This window comes from Thermobia domestica, chromosome 4 (assembly GCF_964235325.1).
Source record: "Thermobia domestica chromosome 4, izTheDome1.hap1.1, whole genome shotgun sequence".
In the NCBI taxonomy this organism is placed as follows: Eukaryota; Metazoa; Arthropoda; class Insecta; order Zygentoma; family Lepismatidae; genus Thermobia; species Thermobia domestica.
Window position 1 is genome coordinate 326,396,906 of NC_137457.1, and position 19,893 is coordinate 326,416,798.

At 36.8% G+C, this 19,893-nt stretch overlaps 1 protein-coding gene across 3 annotated transcripts in view; it reads left to right on the forward strand.

Annotated features, from left to right (window-relative positions):
- The window catches only part of LOC145684433 (uncharacterized), a 155,447-nt gene that overhangs the window by 96,456 nt on the left and 39,098 nt on the right, over positions 1-19,893 (forward strand). For all 3 annotated transcript variants that reach the window (XM_081756806.1, XM_081756808.1, XM_081756809.1), the window contains exons 4-6: positions 8,910-9,072; positions 13,869-13,995; positions 18,743-18,923. In XM_081756806.1, the coding sequence (XP_081612932.1) occupies positions 8,910-9,072; positions 13,869-13,995; positions 18,743-18,923 (471 nt within the window). The remainder of the gene's footprint in view (positions 1-8,909; positions 9,073-13,868; positions 13,996-18,742; positions 18,924-19,893) is intronic.

The window sequence follows — 19,893 nt, forward strand, 5'->3', positions numbered from 1 at the left end:
TTATTGTAATTTAAAATGTATAACACATTATATATGTAATCATTCTGGAAAGATATACATTCGAAATCTAATTAGTGTAAAAGAAGAAGAAAAGTTGTTGATTTAAAAGAAGTAGAACAAGATATAGAGATTGTCTTGTCATGATAAATAGTTAGTTATGAATTAAGTGATACTGTTCTAGTGATTTGTTGATCTTATGACGATACAACTAAGTTGTAAGTTAATTAAAGGCAATTAAACATTTTCAGTGAAATTAAATATTATTATTAAAAGATAAAATATAGCTCGAAGATGAACATAAGGGAAATTATGTTCGAGTAAATTAAGTCCAGGGCCCCCCAACTGCTAAAACCTCACCTAACGATATGCTCTAGTTTTATGCCATCATTGTATTTGTCTGTAATGAATGATTTATCAACAATTCTTTTAACTATTATGTAATTTACTAGAACGTGAGTATGATGACGTCGAGATTATATTGTATTATACTAAATACCATATATGAGCTAAGTACAGGAATTGTTTATAAATTTGCATCTGCAACTAACAAGGTGGAAGTATAGTTTACATCGTCACGGTGATTTTATGGAAGGAAGCCGCCTTGTTGATTAATAGTTCGAGCGAGAAATATGCCGAACCTTTTATATGTGAATCTGGCGTTTGGAATCCTTTTCATTAATCATGTCTGTGGCCCCAAGTATAAATGTCCCCTGTGTTATCAGTGTTGCCTTTTAGATGCCTTCATACACGTGTGTGTACTTCTCATATGATTGGAGCTATATTACTGTATATCCGTCATCCACAGTTTTGTGTATGCTCACTAATGTGTTGAAGCTATGTTATATTGAACTTACGCAATCTACAGTCTGATTATCCAGGCAATAGAATAGTATTTTACAGGATACCTTATACATTCAGGAAACCACATCAGGAGGATCTGGAAATCGACATCCTGAACCCCAAAATAAAATAGTCTACAGTTTCCCTCATCGTTTGAAGAAGAGGAAGATGGCGATGTGTGTGAGGCTGTGACACATTTCATGGCTAACTTTAATTTTAGGAATACGAAATAGTCATACGGCGATACATCAGGCAAATGTGTAGGATGTGGAAGCATACAGATTTGTTTTTTAGCCAAAAAGTCACGAACTGGGACGGTTCTGTGACATTGTGCATTTCGTTTCTTTAAATCCTTTGTCACAATCTCGTGATTCAGTCTTTCGTCGTATGTAATTCCTCCGCCATCCATCTCACAGTCGAATTCTCATCGTGGGCGATCATTTCACACATTTCTTCCACCAGCTCATCGTGATTTTTGTTTTCCGGTTTACCTGGGTTTGGGTCGTCCTCCAAGGACTCCCGATCGTCCCGGAATCGCGTATACCACTCGAACACACGTGTACGAGATAAACACTCATCACCACACACCTATTTCATCATTTCCAATGTTTGTGTAAATGTTTTACCTAGCTTGAAACAAAATTTACAATATTGACTCTGTGCTCCATAGTGTTTTTGTGACGAGGTGGCATCAGATACACTCACGTTTCTTGCTATAACTTGACACTCCGTTAATCGGTCCTAATGGTTGCCATCTCGTTTTGTTGAGCAGATATCCAGCTTTCCGGTAATATGTTACTTCAGTAGATGGCGCTGGTGATTATCTGTAAACAAAAAAGCTCTGTGTAAAAGTGGAAGATGTGTATCGTAAAATTCTTCAAGAGATCCGTTGAATGAAGGTTGTTTCCTCCTCCCATTTTCCAAACATGTATAAGAAAACAAATAGCAAATCAAGGGCAAAAATCGCTACATTGGTTAGTCTATAATGCAACTAAGTATGAGCCAAACAGAACAAAAGTCATCTACGTTGGATACTGTATGTGGCCTTAAGGTTTAACTAATTGATCAAGAATTTAGTGGCAAAAAACGCGAAGTCGATGTGGTCATATAAATTGTTTAAAAGACATATGAAGGATTTTGGATCGGGAAAAACAGTTATTAATAGTTATTGGAACATATTAATTAGGGAAAAGGCCATGGTAATTGTGAACGAAACTAGATTTTGAAGTTGCTGGTGAAGAGTTGAATGTAAGTTGAAAAATTGTAACGAGATTATGTACCATAGGGGTAATTAATAAATGTTGTGAAATAGAAAGTGTTGTCAGAATGGTATTACTGGCTGTGACCGTTCAACAAACATAATTTAGTATTTAAGAGTAAGATATTTATTAGCAGAAATCAAACGAGCAGCTGGCTTTATGTAAGTCTTGAAGTTAAACAGGTACCAATTAGGGTTTTCTTAATCAATAACGATACAATCTTATTGGGGAAACTGGAAGAAAATTTCAGGGCTCTTTTGAAGCTTAAAATATATAAAACGGTAATCATGCCTGTTGTGATGCATGTTTGCGAAACGTAGTCGCTTACTCTGAGGGAAGAACGCAGACTGAATGTATTTGAGAATAAAATACTTAGACGAATGTTCGGACCCAAGAGAAACATGAATGCGGAATGGCGAAAACTTCATTAACGAAGAACTGCTAAGTTGTACAGTTTGCCAAATACTGTTAGGATCATAAAGTCTAGGAGGCTCAGGTGGGCAGGTCATATAGCCTGAATGGAAGAAAGTAGGAACGCTTTCAAAGTCGTAACTGGAACACCAATTGGAAAACGACTATTAGGAAGACCTAGGCGCTGATGAGAAGACAGTATTAAGATGGATCTCGCAGAAATAAAAATATAAAGTAGAAACTGGATCCAATTGGCTAAAGCTAGAAGTCAGTGGCGAGATTTGTGAAGGTGGCATTGAATTTTTGGGTTCCATAGAGTTAGTTAATGTACTAACACTTATAGAGAAAACAAATAACTTATTTATGAGAGATAATTAGTTCATGTAAGAAGCAAGTAATGTAATGTAGGACGCAGTGTAAGTAAATGAGTTTATCTAGGATGAAGCGAAACTAAACATATGAGCTAATTTGGGAGAGACTAATAGATTGAAATAGATTCAAAAAGAGTGTAAATTCCTGTAGTTTTTTTTCGATCGAAAGATCCAATATATTTCAATGAAAAATTTTCTTGTGCGCTTTATATCTGGAAAACTACATATAGTGCAGCCAAACCCAAACTATCACTTAACTCAGTAAGATGTGCTTATTACGTACAAAATCGGGAAACCTGATTTAGGGACCGTTCAAAAATTTTGTGGCCCCTGAACCAAAAACTAATTATTGGGGAAGATCTCAATCTTTTGATCCATTTTTTGGACCATTCCTAAAATTCTTGTGTATTTATTTTTGTATTGACATGGAGTTATTATACTGTCATAAACAATATGAAAATCAAGTTCGAGCCCACAGTGGAAGTTGCTTTCATATTCAGAGCAAATAATCTAGAACCCTTCCTTACTTTGACAACGGAAATTGAAATTTTCATTTCCCGAAAATAGTTCTGATTATTTTGTTCGTCTTTTAAAAATTTATTTCGAAAATACCTTTTAAAAAGAGGTAAGTTTTGTTAGGGAAGTGAGGGAAATAAACTCAGGAAAAATGATGCAGCTTAGGGAAATTCAGAGAAAAGACTGGAAATCAGGGAAATTTTATAAAATATATATTTTTTCTAACATTAATTGTACACGCATTTCAGCTTAGCCAACTATTATAATACCTCTTTATGTGAGGTAAATGGAATGTACGTTTGAGCAATTGATTATTATTTGTGTCAATAGAATAAATGTTCTCATATATAAATATTATTCCTTATTTACATGTCAATGTTATCCGACATCTGTCATGAAAGTCAGGGAATTTCCTGCCAAAGATCCGGGAAAGTCAGGAAAAAGTCAGGGAAATAGATTTCTCCAGATCAGTAAAAACGCTGCTTTAGCCGTCTTTAGCGTATCACTTATTTCAATATTTTGACAAGCAGTTATAAATTGTGTCCAATTTTGGACTTACGCGTCTTCTTGAATGAATATTGAACATCACAAAATTTGGAAGATGGAATGATGCCTGTAATAAAATCCGTTGAAACTGCTGGATCAGAATTCACTATATTCCACCATATTATTGATATTTCTTGTATCTTTGTCATTGCAGCTGCTAAATGGTCATAGTTTTGTATAATGATTCTTATTTGTCAGAAAAGCGTAATCTTATCCACAATCAGAGCTCCTTCGTGACTAAGCAGTTAGCGTACGCACCTTTAGCGTGAGAGACCCGGGTTCGATTCTTGGCGGGAGCTCATGTGGTTCGGATTTCATGTTAATCAGTAGGTCCACGTCTCATATAGCTTTGCTACTGAACGGAACGTTAAACTCAAAAAAAATCAATCAATCCATTTTATCCACGACCAGAAAAATGACAGAATAGAACAGAATAGGGATTAATGTTAAAAACTTCTCGCTGTTCCTTTTTTTTGTTTATGGAAATATTTTAATGTGGCGGTTTCCTCCTGACGATCAATGTACTTCTGGTTAGTACTCTTCCATTAATTAAAAAAAAAAAAAAAAAAAAAAGCTACACAGGGGCTTATCTCATGTTATTAGATAACCGGTGAAATGCAGTAAGAAGAATCCATTTGGAGTTTGTACTTTTGTTCGATATAATTTGTGTTACATAATCATAAAGTCTAATTTTGATTTGTATTTTAATTAGTAATAGTCTTGATACTCTCATGAATATTTTTGAAAATATTTATTCATTGCTACTAATATGAAGAGAATTACAAACAATATAAACAAAGCTAATAAAGAACTTAATTGTAAGTTCACGATCCTCTGCTTTTTTTTATTTGTTTCTTTTCATTATAAATCTTTTAGGTAGAGTGTCGATAATATCTCCACCTTTCCGTGGGGGGAGGGGAGGCTTGCGTGCTCTAATGATCCCAAGAGCTATGTCGGAAGTAGCTTCGCTATCAGAGGGCTTCCTATGCCGGACAAGTCTTTAGAGGTAGGAGCCAGACGAAGAAAAATATTATGGTAGTTGCTCTACCATTACCACACTGAGACTGAAGATGATTGACATCGTCAAGGTTCAGATATGGACAGAAACAGGCAGGGACAGGATGTCTTTTATGGCGGTTTCACTGCGAGGTGGAAAGACTTGGGACACCAGTATCAGCGTCGGATTTAGGGAAGTGCACCTACATTCGTTGTAAATATACACTATCTAAAATGAGAAGCTAGCAGTGAAAATAGGAAGACTTTCCGAAACTTTCTGCTATCATGTTTCGTTTGGGACTTAAAAAAAAATCAGAGCTTTGCGAAAGCAATAGTTTAAGTCGATTTTCTAAAAGTTGAAGGAAAAGGATTCACCAATCAAAACAATATAACATTTGTCAAGTAGGAAAGAATTCAGAAGCCAGGAGGAGAGAACATTTTTTCCCTGTATATCTTTGTGACCCTCTTCAAAATACCCCCTCCCCGTTCTATGTACCACTGTTGTCAAGGGTAAGGAATATTGTCACATGTCACTTTCAAGAGTTTCAATGTGATTGGCAGTTATTGGTGCACCCCCTCAGAAAATCCTGGATCCAACCCTAACCAGCACCTTTAACTCAGACCCTAGAAAACAACATAGAATGATTGGTAGCTTAAGTATTCTTGAGTGCAGGAGTCAAAGACGCAAACAAAACGTGCACGTACAATTCTTGATTTATTATTGCGATCTTTAACTTAGCTTTTCAGCGCTAAGATTACATGTATTTGTGGATCCATAGTACATAGTACCGGGTTGTCCCATAAGTTCCCGCCAAACAGGATGCAGAAAATGAAATCACAAGTGAACTGTGTAGAAGAGAGTTTATTCTGCAAAATACACATCATTGTGCTCTATAATGAATACCAATCTTTTCGCCAAATTGCGGATTTCGTATGCATACCACTCATTGGAGCTCGAATCGAAAAACATTTGCGCCCCACGCCTCACATCATCCTACTTCGCGAATATTTTATCACGAAAAACTTGCCCCATTCCACAGAACAAGTGCTAATCTGAAGGTGCTAAGACAAGACTGTAGGCTGGATGTTGTAACAATACCTTTCAAGCTGCGGAATTTTTCTTTTGTGACACAAGACCTATGGCAGGCAGCTTTGATTTACTGCACGAACAAACACTTGCGATTGATTAGATGTGGGTATGTTTTTGATACAGCTCGTTACATTCGTTCTAGTTGCTAACGGTACAGTTCAGCGTTCACATCACAATAATGAGAAACAAGTTTCCATGCACGAGCTCTTCAAAATTCTACTATACACTAAGCATGATTTTGTGTTCAAACTGCCTCAATTTCATCACAGGTGCTGCGTTGTGACCTGGGTCCAGCCATTGATTAATGAAACGTGGGATGCATAGGATTGTTGAACATTGGTTTGTACACTTTTGCGCTTAGTTGTCCTTGCTCAGCAATGAGAGCGTGGACGATTCGACAGCGTCTGCACCAGGGTTTTCCCAAGTGGGCCCAGCCCGAAAAAACCCGGCAGGTTTTTTTTCGGGTTGAACCAATCTGAAAAAAAAAAAAAAAAAAAAAAAAAAACACTTTAAAACCCACCTGGGGTTTTGAGCTTTTTGTTAGTATATTTTTGGTACAACTAAAGTGATCACAGATTTTGGACTTTCCTTGGGCGAATTAGGTGCTTTCATGTTAAAAGTATACATCATCATTCAACGTTAGACCTACATAAAGTTCTGAATGCACTGAATGAATAAAAAAGCTTACCTTAACTTGAGATAATTACAGAACAAACTAATGTATGAATTGTGTTTATAGCCTATTTGAAGTAAAATATGCAATGTTATATTTAAGAAAATACTTTTTGTGAATAGTGTGCTCGGCGACGCCGGGGGACGTTATCTCTCATACATTTAACGAATTTAAGGCCATAGGTGCCTGTATTACCAGTAAATATATTAGGAAAACTATTAGTATTATTTCATACATTTGATGGTAACACAAGTATTCTTCAGTTAAATTTTTTGATTTTCCAACAACAGTAGTTTAGTTCAGTCATTTGTTGCTACTCTTCAAATAAGTATTCTGTAGAATCAACACCAGCAATAGCGTAAAAATTCTTGTCAAATTTAAGAAACTTAATGCTCGGAGTTCCGAAGACTATGTAACATTACTATTTCAAGTGCTGAATTTAAACTTTCGTACTAGTGGAAGTGTCGATGTACAGTAAAGGAAGCTGCATTTTCAGGGAAAACCCGTCGTGAAAGAAGTGCTCGGGAAATTCCCGTAGTTGAACGCGCAAAGTATCGGAAGTAACTTCAACAATAAAACCATTTATTTTACGCTGGAAAATATTCGTAGTATAAGACATTTGAAACGTTTATTTTATAATACATGAATTATATCTTTGTTTTAAATTGTTATATTTGGTATTCATATATGACGAACGTTACTAAGGCTCCTGGGATGACACGATGTACATTCGTTCGTTTGTCTACCTGTACCACATACATATTACAAGGTACAACTTTCGGTCTTTTAAGTTTAAATTATCAGGGTACAGGCACGAGACGCACTAAATTTCCGATATAGATTTTAGCAGCACACCAACGTAAAATTTCAGAATGGCGGCCACTTTTCAATTTGCGGGTATCCACGCTCCAGGATGCAATTTTCGGACTTCTAAGTTGAAATTTGGGAGTAGAAGCAAGAAACATTCTAAATTTGCTGTATAGATTTTCTCGCCGATCCAATGTAAATTTTCAAAATGGCGGCCGTTTTTTTCAAAACAGTTGTGAACAGAAAACTGTTGCAAGTTGCGACAATGACAATCTTGAAATATAAATCACATTTTAACATTTTTACACCAAGACATTGAAATATTTCGAAAAAAAATCCGGAAAAGCGCAATTAAACCCGAAAATACCCGAAATAACCCATATGGGTCCAGGTGGGTTGTTTTTTTTAAAAAAAAATACCCGGGTTTTTCAAACCCTGGTCTGCACCTTGCCGACGGGGATCCAATGTCCTTAGTACGGTTGATTTTGAGCTATTCACCTCGGCAGCCAACATATGGGTCCTGGTGCACGGATTCGTCTCCACAGCTTGGTGTACATCCTTCATGTTGATGGTGGGGGTCTGCCTGCATGATGTTTTGAGACAGATCCTAGTTATCCGCTTTGAATTTTTTTGAATCAGAATTTTGCTGTGTCATAATTCACTGCAGGTTCTCCTTTCGCCGCACTGACGTTTCGTGCTACTTCATTGACTGTGTCCCAGTTGACACTCGTACATCAGGAGCTCACGAATCAGTGTTCTTTGCCGCTCCGTATTTCAGATCAGAAGACCATTTGTCATGAGACTGAAAACTGCCATTAATGGATATGTACTAGTAGAATAGTTCCTCTTTACATTGGTATATTGGCTGTTCCTGTTAACCATTAATGTTTTCAGAGTTGCCCAAAGTTTATGGTCTGACATGGCAGGAAACTTATAGGACACCCTGGTGTAGTTTAGATAAGTAAAAGTAAGTATTCAGAGTCTAAAATATTAAATTATGTATATTAACACATATCATCGAGCAGAACTATGCAAATTTTAGCAAAACTGTTTATATGAATTGTACAACAAATTACCGACAAAGTATAAGGACATTAACGAAAAACAAGTATTCAGAAATACTTTGTTACAATTATTGTTAGAAAAAAGTTATTACTCTGTTGAAACTTACCCTACTGATAACATATAGAGAATCTATCCATATATAACAACTGTAAAGCTTAATTGGGAAAAATCCTCATATTGTAAGCTATGAACTGGCACATAAATATGAATATTATTATCAATGTAATACAATACAATACTTCATACATACTTTGGGATCCAGCCTTCTTTAATTTTATTGATTGTTTCCTTAATAGGTAGTCGAACTTAAATATTATCTATTGTTTGATTTACAGGTAATCCAACCTTGCGATGAACTTTTCGACCGAGAGGAACTGTCGGCTGCCCCTGACGCCGGATGGCCCGACTGCTTTAACTCAGGGGTGTTTGTATTCCGTCCATCAGATGACACCTACCAAGCACTTCTTAATTTTGCTGTTGCCACGGGGAGCTTCGATGGTAAGAGGCGTTGTTTCATCATTTTCACCCTTCATGTAATTTTTTTTTTAATTTTTTATTTATTTATTTATTTTGTCGTACGGTATCAATGAATCTTAACTGGCGTTGACTAAACTTTGCTTGGTGGTAGGCCTTCACGAGTTTACTAGGCACTGAAATAGTATAGTCTACACGCCTTTAGTTTCTGAATTACATCAAATGGGCTTAGTAAATTTTTTTTTTTTTTTGCAAATTCTCTAGTTTGTTATATGCAACAGAAAGGACCAGCTTTAAGAAATTATTTTAATCATTGAACATCATGACCGTTCTCTCTTTGAATTTCTCAAAATTACTTCGGATCTCATTTGGATACTATTAAAAGAGAGGGTGATACTCACAACTATCTTACGCGTGGTAAAGAACTTATCTACTGTGTATCATAGAACACCTACATACAGAAAATCACATATCTATATGGGTGTAAAACTGTATAATAAGCTACCTGGGTACATAAAAAATACTAATGAAAAGGCTTCTTCGTCAACTCAGTGCGACAACTGCTATCAAGAAACAGATTCTATACAGTAGATGAATATCTAAGCAGCTCACGGTTAAATTTAAAAAAATAATTAAATCTATTGTATATATATATATATATATATATATATATATATATATATATATATATATACAGTAAAACCTGTCTTCAACGGACCCTTTATTAAACGGAAAACTGTCTTAAACGGAAATATTTCACGGTCCCATGAATTTTGGAGAACAAAACGTCTAAAAGTCCCTTCATTAAGCGGACACTGTGTTACGCGGACAACGGAAAGAAAAATAAACATTTAACGGAAAATTCTGAGTTCCGGACTACAGCGTTTAGACATTCTGTGAGACATATACATTACACTGTCTGCGATAAAATGTTCGTTCATTTGTTAAATATTTCTGGACAGTGTCGACCTTCCCCAACCACTACTCATATTCACCCCCACACATTGTCCTTAATCCCCGCAACTTAATCAAGAATCATACGGAATGTCGGAAAGAAGAAAACGAGATAGAGGAAGAAGAGGAATACGATACCGAGTAGAATAAATACATATCAAAATGCTCTCAGAAATTTAAAGGAACTGCAAAAATTTACCTTACGGAAAAATGATTCTGATTCACTTAATATAATTTCTCAGGCTAAAGTGTATGCGGAAAGTCAAGCAGCAATGTACACAGAAAACCCTGCTTGGCTATTAGAAAAATAAATAAAACGTGTGCATAGTATATTTTGTATTAATTTTAATTTTTCGTGTATTTATTCGTAGAAGAAAGAAGTACTGTAATCGAACAATGTACATACAGCAATATATTTTCTCAGTATGCCTCTTTATAAGCATGTATTAAAAAAAAAGAAAGAAAGAAAGAAAGAAAGGAAAGAAAGGTCTACCTCCACTAAGCGGAAACCTGACATTAACGGAAATTTTTGCAAGTCCCGCTCGATTCCGCTAAAGACAGGTTTCACTATATATATATCAGATGATAAATACAAATATACACATACGTACAGTAATTAAATTAGTAATTCACAAATGGGTTAAAAGAAGAGCATTGTATTTGTTCCAAATATTGTATCTATTTTATATACGGACGAGTTTCATACCATTTTGTGTAAACGTGTATGCAATATGGTCTACAAAATGATTAATAAACCTAATCTATTCTAAAGAGAAAAAATGGAACCTATCTGTTAAACGGTACTTGTCAGAGTAGATTAGAGACATGGTTGGGGTAAGGCATTTTTGTAAGCCACGTTGGACTTTTCGACCGACTGATATCTTCGAATGGTAATTCCAGTGATCAGTTTATGAAACATGATCTTCAAATGCTTATAGTTACTGTGTGGATCCGTTGATGAAGAAGCATAGCTGCTAAACCCAGTCGGGTGGCAATATCACTAGTAGATATCGTTTGGCCATTATCAAAATGGTTAGTAGTATGTAGCAGTACGGGTATTGTGTTTTCAAATATTTTGCACTATAGTTTGATTTCAAGATGTTAAGTATATATATCTATATCTATCTATTATCTATTTGGGGTAAGGCATTAGATTGGATGATTAGTCACATAATGAGAATTGTGGAGACGTAGTCATTAAAGCGTCCAGACGGCCTGGGTTTGGTCTCTGGTGAGGTTAGAATTAATTTCCTGTTGTATTATCTTTGTTCTGAAGTGGCTCAGGGCTTTACAAAACCTCCGTAAATATTTACCTAAGGAACCTGAAGAATGTTTGAGGAAGTTTCTACTTCACCTCTCGCCCTGTTGATTGGTTCTTTGATGGCCGGTACGTAGCTCGCTAACCCCACTCGTATTTGCTCAGACTTGCAATAGTTACTCCCTTAAAGTGGAAGTGTGCAGAGCATAACGAAAATTTATACAAGTAGGAAAATGGGATAGACCCATTTTCCAAAGGACTGAAACCAATACTAGCTATTGCAAGTTCACTGGTAGAGCGTTCACCTCTGTTGTGTGGGGTTCTGGGTGAGATCCGAGCTCATGTCAAGTGAACTTCGTGGTGGACAAGCACCGCGTGCGTGGGTTTTCTCAGGGTTCTTCCGTTTCCTCCCACTTCCTTCTTTGCACCATTTCATTCATTTTTCATCTTCACCGTCTCCTTTAACGTAGCCTACATAACAGTGGGACGCAAAACTTGAAGATTTCATTTCAATATCGCAAGCATACCTACTGGTGGAAGAAACTTCCCTAGTGAGTAAGGATACTAGCGTCCCGAACATTAATAGAAATTTAATGTTTTCCTTGGTATCACTGCACCCAAGGTACGACCCACCTCTTGGTGTGACCACAACCCGACAGAGACCAACCCATTTTTGTGATCCTCTAAAATTCTAGGACTTCCGAATCCCAACCGTGCTTACCTCAACAAACGTTCAGATTTTCATGTTGAGGTACCATGTACACTACCGGACGCCATAGCACGTCGTTAGTCGTCCATTTAGGAAACGGGACAAGCCTCGGCTTTTCCTGTAGGAATATATATTCTTCCTCCTTAATATCCTTTCTCTAAGGAGAACAAGGTACTCCAAAAAGAAAGGGCCTTTCTCAATACGGACATGAAGACTATTGTGATAGTCGGAATGTGCTGGAAATCATGAAAGTTCACAATCTTACTCCACCACGGCCCACTGCGAATGAGCGAGCGCCTTTACCTCTTCATTGACATAATTAGAGTTAAACTTTCTAGAATGTGATATTATAAAATTCCATTTAATGTATATGACAGGCTAAAACTAAGTTTAAGAAATAACTTTTTTTTTTTTTAATGTACACTCATGTCCAAAATTGTCGCATGTCTATACATATGTTGTTAAAGGAATATAATTTGATAACGAATTCGCCAGGTATTTCTTATAACGTTAGTATGTGTATAATCGGCAAAGACATGTATGTGGCAAATTTCATGTCAAAAGAGCAGTAAACAAGAACAATAAAACGAAAATAAAACTTTCTTGTCCATTTAGCAACATTTTGTTTTACTCTTTTTTAATTTTCGTATTTATAATTCTTTTCCTATGAAATTTACCACAAATATACATTTCCCGATGATACATATAGTATTAGTATTAAAAGTACCGGTACCCTACAAAATCATTATCAAATTATTATATTACAAGAAGACTGTTATAGGTATGCGACAATAATTTTGAACACGAGTGTACATGATTTAAGTTTTTTATAACATTAGGAAAATGTTATTTGATGAGGTGCCTCTTGTACTCAATACAATACAGGGTTAGCATAAATGATCCATTCGTTTTGAAAAGGCTATATTCAAAAGTAGTACACGTACACAAATGGAATATGTGTATGAAAATAACCACAAACTCATAAAGTTTATACACCCTCTGTAAATGTCCAATATGTGCCCCTTTGGTGAGACGACACACGTCCAGACAATACTCGAGCTCATTCCATACATTTTGTAGCATAGTCTTGTCAATATTCTGCATTGCAGTAGTGATGCGTTCTTTGAGCTCGACTAAAGATCGCGGTACGTAAACAAGGTCCTTAACGTACCCCCACAGAAAGAAGTCGCAGGGCGTTAAATGAGGAGATCTGGCAGGGGAACAAAGCTAGGTCATTCTCACCAATACGCCCAATCCAGCGATGTGGGATGTGCAATAAGGGGGTGCCCCGTCTTGTACCCCCATCGTACTGCCCCCTAGAATACACAATACAAACTTTGTGAGTTTTCGGTTCTTTTCATGTATTTTTCATGTGTGTAGGTGTAATACTTTCGAAAATATATCCTTTTCAAAACGAATGAATCATTTATGCTAACCCTGTATTAAGATTAGTGTAATATATATTTTGCTGATACAGTAGCGTACGCAGAAATTTATTTCGGGGAGTCCAAACTCAACATGACGGTATTTTACATTAAAATTCCTAAAATTAGGCTAAATTTATACAAAAGTCAAAATTTCGTGGGGGAGGACCCCCGGAACCCACCCCCTGCGGACGTCCATGTGCTAATATTTCTCTTTAAACTAAACAAATTACGCATCGTTGGATGTCGTTAATACGCATCTTTCACTTTGATAATGCGAATAGATAAAGGACTAGATTAGGTTTTGTTACCTTAATATCATATAAGTCTTTTGTAAATGCACAACTACCAGAAACACTTTCGTAGTTCGAAAGACTACTAACTGATATTTTTATTTTTATTTTTTCTTGTTCATCTAGTGAGATATTTCTAATGATACGGCATAAAAGACTGAGACTGTTTTTCCTTTCCACAGGTGGAGACCAGGGGCTGCTCAACCTTTTCTTCTCTGACTGGGCTACAAAAGACATCAGCAAACATTTGCCATTCATTTATAACATGGTTTCCAGCGCCGTCTACTCCTATATTCCGGCCTACAAACAGTAAGATTTTTTCTTTTAAATTCTATTTATAAAGTTTTATATATAGAAATTAATACGAGGAAGGATCAAAAATTAAGGTTACAAGGAGCGATGTTTCTGGAGTTTCGTCTGTTACAGAGGAATGAGGATTTTAATACATGGAGTTGGCAACTCTGCAGAGTTTCAACCATACGGCGTCAGTTATAGGTAAACACAAATGGCGACTCATTGGGAAAACTAGTTTCGCGAAGAAGTCCGCTCAGTTATTCGATTTCTGTGAGCGAAACACGTAACAGCGGCAGAAATTCACCGGCAACTGGTAGAGGTTTGCGGAAACATTGTAATGTTTTGTCAGCATGTCGTAGAGTGATGTCGAAAGTTTGTGGCTGGTAGAGAAAACGTCACCAACGAGCAGCGTGGTGGCGACCCAGCAAGGAATCAACAGATTTGAACACAGCTCGCGTGGAGATGATTCAGGACAACAGAAGGACCGTGCTACGGCATCTAATGACAGTTTACGAATGTCGTACTTCGCTTGAGACGAGGTGAAACACTTCGTGAAATCGTGGCTGAACACGCAGGGACAGGATTCGTACTAGGAGGGAATCTTCAAACTTATCTCACGATGCGACAAGTGCCTCAACCAATATGGACACTAATATAACGAAAAATAACCTAATATATATATATACTATCTGTTGGCTACATTGGCTTATGAATGTGCTCGTGGGTTTTCTCGTGGTTCTCCCGTTTCCTCCCACTTTCTTCATTCCACCATTTCATTCATTTCTCATAATCACCGTCTCCTTTAGCCTAACCGGCCTAACCGTGGGACGTAAAACTTAGATTTCATTTTTTCATTTGGCTTATGAAATTAAGTATATACACGTTTCACTGCAGGCTTTGTAACCTTATTTTCTGATCACCCTTCATAATAATCTTCAAATGAAAGAATAGCTACTTCCATACAAATCGTGCGTAATTTATTTATACTTCTTAAGAGAATTCATGTAATGTGGAGTTGTTAATTTCTTTAAAGCTAGCTTTGGTGCGAGCGGTCCCGAGTTCGATTCCCATTGGGATCACTCGGCCGAAAAAGCGTAAAACGCTCTTCCAGGCCAACCACGCTGAATGAGGTTTTCCTGGGTTTTCCTCATTCACACCAGGCAAATGTCGGAGTGGTACCTAACTTACAGGTCCCAGGCCACTTACTTCCTTCTCCAATCCTTTCTTCCTTTCCTTTCCGCGGATAGTGTGCTCGCCGAGGGACGTCATCCCTCAAATCGTGACGGGCTAAATGGCCTTAGCTGCCGAAAGCCCAGAAATCTAAATCCTAATCCTAGCTTTGGAAATATGCGTACCTTAACTAAAAATAACATTTAGCCAAAGCAAACATTTATCATTAGTAACACACACAGAGTGAAAAAGTGAATATGACTTGATTGACACTCAAACCCGGGATCTCCAGTATATCGTGCCGATGCGTTAACCAGTACGCCACCCAGTCCACTTTGCAGAACTGCCACACTTGCTCTCACTCCTGAACACGGGATTGTCAAAGCACAGCAGCTAGGCTGTGGTGCAAGCCATGTGATCTGAATAGAGAGCACACACTTCAGCATTGGGAGAGAGTGTAGCTGTTGTGGGAAGCGGACTGGTGGCGTAGTGGTTAACGCATCGGTATGGTATCCCGGAGATCCCGGGTTCGAGTCTTGGTCCATTCATTCACTTTTTCATTGTGTGTGTGTGTTATTGAATTCGTACCGCAAAAATAAGTTTAAATCTGTTGTTTCGTCCTTTCATTAATGTATATTTACAGGGTCGGATCCAGGATTTTCTGAGGAGGTGCACCAAATAACAGCCAATATATTTGAATTAAATTTGAGTTTTTTAAATGCCTTTAGGCATCTATAGTGTGAATTAGGAGTTGCCCTGGAAATGCTCAGTGTCTGCTCTCGATGAATCCTCTTCCTTCAACCTTCAGAAAATTGACAGAAACTATTGATTTTGCAAAACTCGCTGCTAGCTTTTCACTTTAGGTAATGTATATTTACAACGAAAGGAGGGTGCACGTGCACCTATGCACTCCCTTAAATCCGGCCCTGTATATTTATCATTAATAGTATATCACTGGTTTCGTCATATAATTTGTCTGAAGCAAATTATACATGGCCGAAACTATAACACAAATGTATTAATAGTACAAGTTTGATTTGTGTAGATTTAAAGGGATACTTAAAAATATCCCTGTTCCTATTTTGGATTGCTGTATCTTTTTAATTTCCTTTGTGTAGGGAAGTGTGAATAGTCAGCGTTTATAATGCAAAAGTGTTTCAGGACTCGAAGATAGAACTTTGTGTTAGTCGTTAGTGGACGAGTTCCCATTTATATTACTTACCCATCATCGTGAAGTATTGTAGAGTTAATTGAATCAAGGAGAAAACAGCTATGATTAAGAAAGCCAGAAATAATAGCGTGCCAATAGATACAATATAATATACGAGGTTTTATCAAAAATACGACAAATTTTATTAGGAACAAAATAATAAGCTTACATGGAATTTTATTAGAAACAAAGCAATAAGCTTACATGGAATTTTATTAGAAACAAAGCAATAAGCTTACATGGAATTTTATTAGAAACAAAGCAATAAGTTTACATGGAATTTTATTAGAAACAATGCAATAAGCTTACATGGAATTTTATTAGAAACAAAGCAATAAGCTTACATGGAATTTTATTAGAAACAAAGCAATAAGCTTACATGGAATTTTATTAGAAACAAAGCAATAAGCTTACATGGAATTTTATTAGAAACAAAGCAATAAGCTTACGTGCAATTTGATTTAATCTCCTTCAAAGTACTGTCCTTGGCTAGCAATTCACTTATCCCACCGTTGAATCCATGTCTGGAAGCATTTGTGGAAGGGCGTTCAGTTGTTCTGTCGCGGCCCTCTCAGAAATGATGTCGAAACTTTTTTCTTTAAGCACGGCTTTAATTTTTGGGAAGAGCCAGTTGTTGTATGGTGTTATATCTGGAAAGCAAAACGAATGTGGACAGACAGGAATAAATATATATTTTTCAGCTAAAGCAAGGGTGGCAAGACGTGTTTTTGTGGTGAAGAAGGAAGCTATTTGCCCATTTAATCGGCAATTAAAATGCTTTTCACTGACCCATACGGAATGTTTTAGTTCTTCGGAAAGCTCTTGAATAGTCACTCACTTGTTCGAACGAATCATTTGCACCACTTTTTGCACGTTTTCATCTGTTTTTCTCGGCGAAGGATATCTCGATCGTTGATTGTTTCAACCGACTCCGTGCCTCTTTTAAATCGTTCATACCACTTGTAAACAGCTTAATCGACATACACTGATTTGGACATTTCGTGAGCTGCTTTGGCTTTTTTTTTCAGCCTAGAACAAAACTTAATGTTGGCGCGTGACAAACACTCTTAACATGTCCCTACTTTTCTGCCTCTGGAGGGGGGCGTGGTGGCTCAGTAGTAGAGCGTTCACCTCCGGTGCTTGGGGTCCCTGGTTCGATCCCAGCTCGTGCCGTATGGACTTTGTGGTGGACAAATACCGTGTGTTTTCTCGGGGTTTTACCGTTTCCTCTCACTTTCTTCATTCCACCATTCCATTCCTTTCTCATCATCACAGTCTCCTTTAGCCTAACCGGCATAACCATGGGACGTAAAACTAAAGATTTCATTTCATTTTTTTTTCTGCCTCTGGAAGCCAATTCGTTCGAAGACACAACTCGTCCGAACTCGACACTGACTGTACAGTCCGCAGCAAAGAAACCTGCAACATGAGCATGTAAGTTTATTGTGAAACGACAAAGTCTTTTGCTCCAAAATAAGTGTGCAAGGGAGGACGCTGAAGTTTTCCTGGCGTGATTCGTGCCACTAGATGTTATGTTGATTCCGTGGGCTGTTAGGCGTAGTTTCACAATAAACTTACATGCTCATGTTGCAGGTTTTTTTGCTGCAGACTGTACCAAAGGTTTAGACTACCGAGCTCACTAGTTGAAATGCATAAAACATCGATACATGGCACTGTGTAACTACATTCACCGTACTATTTAATCACACCCTGTAGGTTCTATTCTCGTAAGTTCGTAATTCAAGAGCTGGTGTTGGAAAGGTTTGATTGAAAATTAAGTGGAAAGATGTTTACAAAAACTCTCTTCAAATGCTAAGGCACAAAATTAAAAATCTATAGGATTTAATGTACAACACAAGCACTGGAAACATTCTTGGGCGTCTCAATCTTTAAATAATAGTTAACTAATAATAGTACTAATAACAGTAATAATTGTTTAGTAGTAATTGTTATAATTATTAATATAATAGTAATCAAGAATCACATGAACTTGCTGTCCAGTTGTATATCTTTTAACTTTTTGTGTCATAAAATTAATACTATTTTCACTTACGTAAAGCACATGGCAATAGACAGGTTTGATTTTACATTTTAAAATTAATGAGTTGGTAGGAATACATCTGTGTAATAGCCAGCAATGTAGATCGGAATGTTTAACTTCACCAAGATAAAAATTTTAAAACTATAAATTCTTCCTTTTTCCTCTGTTTATAATTTACTTACAAGTTAAGATCCAAGTGTTATCATGCTCTTATCCTCCTACTCCGACTACGGAATATAGAAAGTAAATTTTACACTCTGTAAGTAATTACAAAGTTACTTTGCTGCAGTATAAAGTTGCGTAAATAAATAGTCAGTAATAATTCCTACTTCTTGCAATAGATTTGGCCAGAACATCAAAATAGTTCATTTCATTGGATCGTCCAAGCCGTGGATGCAGTACTTCGACAGCGAAACAAGGCAAGTTCGGCCACCCGCAGGCGAAGATCATCTCCGCCATTTTCTTCAGTATTGGTGGGATGTTTTCTGCTCAGACATCCATCCGTACTTGTCGCCTGAAATGGTAAGTCTGTAACGATTCATGAATGTTCTTTGTAGTTTGTGTGTGTGTAATACATTAGTTGAAGTAAACACAACATTAGTTACAAAAATAACATAATGTGTGATATTTAGCTGTAAATATTAGTTTTTTTCTTCTAATGAATGTGTTTTAAAACAGCTATTTTGCCCTTATTTGTAATTTTAATAGTACTACTTAAAGCTTTGTATAATGCAATGTATAGATTTTTGTAGAAAACGTTAATCTTAGTTTGTTTGTCATGCTGGACAATGCACAGATTTCTTGTTATAAGTGCAGAGTGTTCGCAAATGACATAACAAAGAATTTGGAAGTGAATCTTCACAAGAAAACATTAAAAGAAATATAGACAAATATAAATGCACAAATGCACCATTTTAGAGCTATAAGGTTACCAAAAATTTGCCGGGACAATAAAATTAATGATAATAGCTCGAGAACAGAATATCGGGTGAAATAACTTAGCGCTTATTTCGAGCCTACATTTCATTAATGTATTAATAAATGTGGAATAGGGGCGTAAAGGGGTTAGTCCTGAAACATAGAACGAAATTTGTCTTCTAGAAACAAAACATAGATCAGAAACTGAAAACTGACATACATTCCACTTCTTTCTTTCTTTCTTTCTTTCCTCAACCATAAGTTGGTGGGCAACAGGGAAATTTTAAAACTTTTCTCTCCCTTGGGAGAGCTGTTTTATACTTTATCAGGTTTTATACAAGGTGTCTTCTTCGTAACTGCATCTAGGCATTCTATCCTTGGTCTTCCTCTTCCTGGTTTTCCTTCTGCCCTTCCCTGTATCAGCACAGTGATCCAACCGGAGTGTCGAATAAGATACCAAGCATGCTGTTTCTTCTTTTTCCTATTATCTTCATGATCTGTTGTCCTTCATTAGCTTCTTTTAGTACATCTTCATTCCTTTTCCTTTCTGTCCATGATCTATGCAGCATTCTGC